Below are 8185 nucleotides of genomic sequence, written 5' to 3' on the forward strand. Positions count from 1 at the left end.
GTCGTTTTAATTAATAATTATATTTATATATAATTTTTATGTATACATATGATACATATGATAATAAATTTCAGTCTAAATCTCGAACAGGACAAGTAAAACAAAAAACCCTCTCCCCGGACCGGTTTGTATCGATTAAACATATTATTAACCGTCTGGCTACATATACAAAGTGTGTATGTAATTAAATCGATCAAATTCGGTTTGATTCTATCAAACTTGGTGAAAATTGCTTTGGATCGGACCGATCGAGTAGACGAGCTCTACCCTAGGCACACGTACGCTTACTTAATAACATGATACTGAGTTGGAAGTGATGAGGATGATTAGTAGTAATCTAATTAGTGATGAAGAATGAATGAAGTTAAAGAATTGTTAGATGAATTAATTTTATTATTAGAAGATCTTGCTAGCAAATTCATCATTAGTGGGAGTCCCCTCAACACGAGAATAAGCTGATTTTTTTGCAAGTTGTCTTAACTGTGAAACGCTTCTTCCAAGCTTCAAAGCCACTTTCATCTCAAACAACTCCCCATTCTCTCTTTCTTCCTCAACCTCCTCTTCAATCGAATCTTCTAGAAGCCTGAAGAATCCACCAGTGTTTCTGTACATCTCAGACACCATCCCCACTTGTCCACCGTGCTCCAACGCATTCACCGCAGTTGCCAAAGCCCCAGCCATAACCGTAACCATGGCAGCCCACGACGACCCTTCACTCACAAACATAGAACCAACCGCCGCAATTCCACTCAGTAATGGCCCTGCAATTGCAAGGCTCTTGTTGATCTTCAAAACCATGTTCCCAAGCCTCTCATAGTCTTCCATGTCTTTTCTCTTCACCACTTCCAACACGTCCTTCAGTTCCCTTTCTAGCCCTTCGTTCCACCCATTTCTTCTTCCACTTCTTCGCTTTGAAGATGGTGATAATGGTTGTTGTTGCGGCCACCAAACTGCAGGTTCAAATTTGGAAGGGAATTTTTCGATCATAACACCCAATAATGGAAGAGGGTAGGCTTTGTCAAGTGCCAGAACCTTCTCCATTGCCTTCTTCACATCTTCCTGGTTAGCGTTTCCAAGTGCTATTGTGGTTTCGATTTGAGACTGGAGCTGCTTGAAGAGCCTCGTGGCGTTTCTTTGTTCCTCCGCCAGCTGGGAGGGTTGGATCTTGTTTACCACCAGCATCATTCCCGTGGCGGCGGAGAACAAGAGCGTGGAGGATATCTTGAGTTCCAAGAGTGGTGTGGCGGCGGCCATGGCGGCCATGGCGGTGGCAGTGAGGGTGAGCATGTTGATGTTGTTCAAGAGGAGGGTGTTCCAGTTGTTACGCTGGTCGGCGACGTTGTGGTGCAGTTCAACCCTGTCAGCTACAGCCTCTAGAATTGCATAGAGTTGTTGATTTGTGTTGGATGATGACGATGAGGATGACGAAGAAGAAGAAGAATCTTGTTGAAAGGTTGGTGGGGTTGTGAAACGGAAACCGTTGAGCTCCTCAAATAGCTTTCTGCTTGGTACATAATTATAAGAAGAAGGAACTCCATTAGGGAGCTTTGGGAATTGGATGGAGGATTTGATTCTCTGTGAAGAAGAACAAAACACTGATGATGATGATGATGATGCGATGATCTGTAAAGAAGCCATTGTTTGTTGTTAGTTATTGTTGTGTTTGAATAATGGTGGTCTTGCTGTAGAAAATTTGTAATAATATATAGTGCGTAATGTGTGAGCGAAGATTAGAATGGGTCAGAGGTAAGGATACTGTTGACTCGGCTGGTGACTGTTGACTTTAATTTTGGCCCCTTTGAATTTGTATTATTCAAGTATTTGCTTGTTTTCCAAGGTTAATGACATCCTCAAACCATAGAAAAGTCAAATATAATATCAACTCATCCTGAAACAGTCACCCATCTTACAATCTTTTTTCTCAATGTTCTCTAGGCCATGATTGACGATGATAGTTCTATTTAAAAATTTGTTATTAGTTAATAAATTATTATATAAAAATATTTTTATATGTTAAAATTAATTATAAAATTTTTAAGTGGTTATATGCATACAATTCTGTTACACTACTAATCTATTATAGAGAGAGCACTTTCAATATTCACTAATAAACATTGAAATAATTCTTAGTAAAATATCATTGCATGATTGACATTGGGTACAGTAATAAATAAAGTGTTTATAAGTTTATTTTTTAAACTCAATAATTAAGGGAAAATTTAGAAGTATATTTGAAATAATTTTTAGTAACATATCATTGCATTATTGTCAATTGCTTCATTTGACATATAAAATAACCATGAAATGCATCCACATACGGGAATGGTGTTGTATGGAATATTGGTTATTATCATCAATGGATAAAATAAAATAAAAGAAAAAGTTTAGAGGCACCAATTTTTTTAAATTCTAACCAGTATATAATCAACAAAGAAAAGTGAGTTATTAGATAAAATTTTATACTAATTTTACATCATTAAAATTATTATTGATAACTTTTTGATGATTACAAATCACAAAAGTTGCTGCTCCTAACACTCCTCCTTGCTTGGATTTTCAGATACTGCATCTAATGTATATATGTACATCTCCTCTATTAAATACACCAAAGTAAGAACAACAAAAGAATAAGTAAAAATAAGAAATTAAATATATGCAAATTAAATGAAGTAATTAGAAGAGTTTGCTGGCAAATTCATCGATCTGAGTTGCGTGTAGACGAGAGGAATAAGATGTTGACGCAAGTTGTCTCAGCTGTGACACACTTCTTCCCAATTGCAAAGCCATTTTCATCTCAAACAACTCACCATTCTCTCTTTTATTCAAATCATTCTCTTCAAGTGTGGCTTCAACTCTCTCTTCCAATTGCTGGAAAAACCCTCCACAATTTCTGTACATCTCAAACACCATCCCTACTTGTCCTCCATGCTCAATTGCATTCACCACAGCAGCCATAGCCCCAGCAACAACACCAACCATACCACCATTGTTATCTCCTCCAAGAAAAGCAACACATCCAACTGCTGCAATTCCAGTTAACAAAGGTCCTGAAATAGCTAATCCCTTGTTCATCTTCAAAGCCAAGTTCCCTAGCCTCTCATACTCCTCTTTGTCGTTTCTCTTTACCACTTCCATCACCTCCCTCATTTCCCTTTCCAGTTCTATGTTCCAACCATTATTGTTGTCTTGAGAATTATTATTATTGTTGTTGTTAGGGTTGTTAGGCCACCACCTAGCTGGTTCAAACTTTGATGGGAACTTTTCAAGCATTGCACCTAACAATGGAAGAGGGTAAGCTTTGTCAAGTGCCAAAACCTTCTCAATTATTGCACCCTTCACTGCTTCAATGGAAATATTATTATTGTTGTTGTTAACTAGGGCTATTATTGTGGCTTGGATTTGGCTATGGAGCTGTTTGAACAGTCTGGTGGCGTTCCTTTGTTCCTCGGCGAGTTGTGAGGGTTGGATCTTGTTCATGACAAGCAACATCCCCGTGGCTGCGGTGAACAAGAGAGCAGAAGATAGCTTGAGGGCAACAGAAGAACCATCGTGAGTGGTGGCAGCAACACCAGCCATGGTTGAGGCAGTGAGTGTTATCATGTTGATGGAGTTTAAGAGGAGAGTGTTCCAATTGTCACGTTGCTCTTTCATGTTGTTGTGCATTTCAATTCTCTCCGATACTGCCTCTAACACTGCATAGAGTTCATGAATTGTTATTGTGCTGTTTGTGGCCTCAGAAGAATCTGTAGTATATTTACGATGATATGCATCATCATCATCTTCATTATCATGTAGTATTTTGATGATGTTGTCATTATTCTTCTTCTCAAATAATGGTGCTGTTGTTTCTTTGAATTTGACAAGCTTTCTCGTTGATGCTTTTGGAACATTGATAGCGCAGTTGACTCTCTTCAAAGATAGTGTTGATGAATGTTTAGATTTAATATTAGAGCAATAACAAGATGAAGGGTTATTAAGTAACATATTTGAAGCTAATTGTAAGGAAGACATTATTGTAATTGCAAGTGTTTATTTGTGTTTGTTTTCTTTAAGGAGGAAAAATAGTACTGATTTGAATGCAGATATTGAGAACAAGGTTGGTTACCATCGTATGTGTATTTAACTATTTATAATAATATATAACGAACTAAAGTACAAGATAAGAGAAAGTGCTAGATAGATACGGAAAAAATTGACCATTGGATTGGGTCCATTTTATACCATATAACATATACAATTATGTCATCTTATTGAATTATTATTCTTGATGACCAAGTCGTCCTGTTCATTGTTCAAATTAAAATATTGTGACCATAGTATGTAGCTTAGTCGCCATGCTTGCATGCTGACGTAATTATGACTTTATGAGAAACTTAGCACTCTGAAATGCATTCAGCATGCACTTTTCGCTTAATTAGATAAAGGAAAAAGTCCAGAGGTCAGCATTTTTATTAAAATTTGGTTAGCACTTAACTATAAAAAAAATTAAATAATTCTATACTATTAGATGTTATCTCATATCACTAAAAATATTGATAATGACTAATTAATAACTACACATTATAAATTCTGCTGGCCCTAACACTCCTTTTACGTAAATTTAGAGACTAAATTATACGTTAGATACCCGTTTAATGTACGCGTTTTTATAATAAGGACATTTTCTCGATCTTGTAGGATGAGATTTATTTGGGTACATTTCTCTTTATATGAGACATATACAAGGGCATAAATTTAATGATATTGGATTATATAATAATGGTTATGTTGATGAGCAGATATGAATACTAATATATATAAGTAAAAGTATATGGAATCAAGAGATAATCAGCCAAAAAGTAAACAATTTAACTAATTTATAATTATATTTGTTTTTAATTTATAATATTTGATATTAATTGTTTCTCACCCCAAATTAAAATTCTGAATGATACGATTGAAGAAATAGGGGCGAGAATCACAAAACTTCTAACAATCCTGATTCTTAGTATATAAAAAAATTTATAAAATATATAAAAGAACATCCATTTAGTATGAAAAAGAAACATTCTGATACTTAGTAGAAGAAACATCCTAATGCCTAGCATAAACACCATCCACGTAGAAATTTTAAATTTACCTAGAAGCATTTTGCTGGTTTTTGACTGGTATCCTCTTGGTTTTTAGCATTGTTGTATATATAATTGAAAATGTGTTAAAAAATAATTTTACTTCTTTTTTCATATCTTTTTATGTGGCAATATCAGTTGTATACTTCTTTTGTTTCTTATTGACTTATTTAAATCAAGTTGGTCAATAATATAAATTCTATTGGTCAGTAAAATTAATTAAATAATAAAAAAAATTCTATCGAAGATAAAGAAAACTTCTGGTAAACATGTTTGAAGATGACTTTTAATTTAAAAGATGTATTCTTTGAAATTAAGGTTGTTTATATATAGTCAACAAATAAGAATATAATTTGACATTGATATTTGAAATAGTGTGCATTTAGAGAATTTGTAGTTCTATAAATTGCGAAATGCTTTTTTTTTTTTCAGAAAGAAAAATCATCTTCCCAAAATATATATGCTAAAGAAGCAAGAATGTGCATCCACGGTAGTCAAAGGCTGTTTTAACTTCTGTGATACTAGTATATTATATACTCTATCTATCAAGATATATATATTTATTATTGGTTGACAAAATACATATTATACTTTAGAGAACTAAGCCAATTTCAATCCTACCAAATAAGTTGAATATAAAATTCACTAAAAATGAATTTTGTTCAGTTTAAATTTTAGATATTTTTAATTAAATTTTAAATATTTTTGTTTCTTTATTTCTTTATATAAATGTTGGTTATATATATACATTGAAGAAACAAACTGCAACTTGTAACAAAAAGTAAAACTACGAATCTTATAACATCTGTATAAATTAAAAAGAGAAGACCACGGTATAATTCTATAATCCTATTTTTCATGCATGAAGAGGAATGAATGTATAAGTTGATCCAAAATATGCATATATACCATATGTAATTGTTACACAATACAATGAATGAAAGAATATGATTAATTACAAGCAACAGTCGCATATACACTTTTAAGAAAGTAAAACTAATGAATGAATGAATTAATGATGTTAGCCTCTCTCAGAATAACTTGCTGGCGAATTCATCAACCGTGATTCCCTCCATTCGACAGGAAGCAGATTTTGATGCAAGTTGCCTCAGCTGTGATACGCTTCTTCCCAATTTCATTGCCACTTTCATTTCAAACAATTCTCCGTTTTCTCTTTTCTCCAGATCACTCTCTTCCAAAGTTGATTCAATGGAGGTTTCTAACTGCTTGAAGAAGCCAGCAGAGTTTCTATACATTTCGAAAACCATACCAACTTGGCCTCCATGCTCGAAGGTGTTGATTACAGCAGCCAAAGAACCAGCCATGAGAGGCACCATTGTAGCCCATGAATTACCATTGCCAAGAAATGCAGATCCAGCTGCAGCAATGCCGGTGAGCAAAGGGCCAGCAATGGCCAAAGCCTTATTCGTCTTCAATGCTATGTTCCCAAGCCTCTCATAGTCCTCGCTGTCTTTTCTCTTCACTACTTCAACGATCTCTCTAAGTTCCACTTCTAATTCTTCACTCCATCCATTGTTCATCATTTTCCCCTTCTTTTGGAACTGAGTAGTGGAAGGCCACCAAACAGCAGGTTCAAATTTAGAAGGGAACTTTTCAAGCATGGCTCCCAACAATGGAAGTGGGAAAGCTTTGTCAAGTGCCAAAACCTTCTCTGTTGCATTCTTCACGTCTTCCTCAGTGACATTTCCAAGAGCAAGTGTTGTCTGAATTTCGGACTGAAGCTGCTTGAAGTATCGAGTTGCATTACGCTGTTCCTCGGTGAGTTGAGAGGGCTGGATCTTGTTCATGATGAGCAGCATCCCCGTGGCGGCGGAGAACAGTAGAGCAGAAGATAGTTTCAAAGCCAGACTTGGCCCAGTTGCGGCGGCAACAGCAGCCATGGTGGTTGCGGCGAGAGTGATCATGTTGATTGAATTCAAGAGAAGAGTGTTCCAGTTGTCACGTTGGTCCCCAATGTTTTGATGCATTTCGATTCTGTCAGCTACAGCCTCCAAGATTGCATAGAGTTCAACAAGAACCTTGTTATTATTATTAGAATGTCGCACTTGATTGTTCAGATTCTTGTCTAACAAAGGAGTAGCAGTGTCTATGAAGCTGAAATCCTCAAGCTTAGGTTTGGAGGGTATCTTAGGCACTGATGATGTGAAATCGATTCTAGGAAGCTTGGGGACATTGATTGCAGCGTTGACAGATCTCTTTGATGAATGATAAGAGAGCAGAGCTGACGAGACTTGTACGGAATAATAAGCACAAGAAGCCATGAGATAGCTAGACAATATGATTGTATATGTATGTAACTTAATGAAGCTTAGCTTGCGTTAATTGCTTGAATGAATATGAATGTGTGTTGGGGGGAAATTATAAGATAAGATGAGTATTTATAACGTATGTTAGTGAAGAGAGGGGAAGGGGTCAAAATGAAAATATGGAAAATTATGGTGTTCGTTGACTAGTATACGATCAGAAATTGAAAAGGTCGCTGTTCAACAATCAACATTGGCATGGTTGGGGGTCTTACACCTAAGAGGACATAGAACCAAAAAGCTAATAAGAGCTCAGCTGCGCATCATGACTACTTTTTAGCGTATAACAAAGGCTATTAATTTTCTTCATCCCTCCGTAACTCTTACTTCTTCAATATAAAACGATACGCTTGTTGTCGTTTTTGACCTACTACCCTTTTAAAATGATATATGTGAAATCTTGTCAAATAAGAAAATCCAGATGTAATTAATATACAAAAACAAATTTTACTTTCATTTTATTGGAATATCTTACTTCTCCCTGCTTATCACTATGTATATATTCAACAGGAGTATATGACAACATTTATTATGTATGTAGTACTTAATTAGTATATCGTTACGATATAAAACTGATGATTTTCCATTTGAGATAAAATCATGGATATAAATATAACGAATATTAATTAACAACGCATATATTAAACTATTTGTTGTAAAAATGATTTGACTTTTACAGGTCTAGGATGAGTAGTTCAATTAAAGAGAGTTTGAAACGAGTCTTTATTTTGAATTAATGTTTATTCTATAATG

General features: G+C 35.1%; 1 protein-coding gene and 2 pseudogenes across 1 annotated transcript; all 3 read right to left on the bottom strand.

Moving 5' to 3' along the window:
• LOC107638636 (probable F-box protein At4g22030) lies at positions 360-1807 on the bottom strand. The gene has a single exon (XM_016341989.2). The coding sequence runs from the start codon at positions 1636-1638 to the stop codon at positions 397-399; it is 1242 nt and encodes a 413-aa protein (XP_016197475.1). The 5' UTR covers positions 1639-1807; the 3' UTR covers positions 360-396.
• LOC107635912 lies at positions 2386-4106 on the bottom strand (annotated as a pseudogene).
• Positions 5972-7489, bottom strand: LOC107635913 (annotated as a pseudogene).

The sequence above is a fragment of the Arachis ipaensis genome, chromosome B04 (assembly GCF_000816755.2).
Source record: "Arachis ipaensis cultivar K30076 chromosome B04, Araip1.1, whole genome shotgun sequence".
In the NCBI taxonomy this organism is placed as follows: Eukaryota; Viridiplantae; Streptophyta; class Magnoliopsida; order Fabales; family Fabaceae; genus Arachis; species Arachis ipaensis.

What these genes read in the sequence shown, in the direction of transcription:
- LOC107638636 (XM_016341989.2), bottom strand. Translation starts at nt 1,638, where the DNA reads ATGGCTTCTTTACAGATCATCGCATCATCATCATCATCATCAGTGTTT.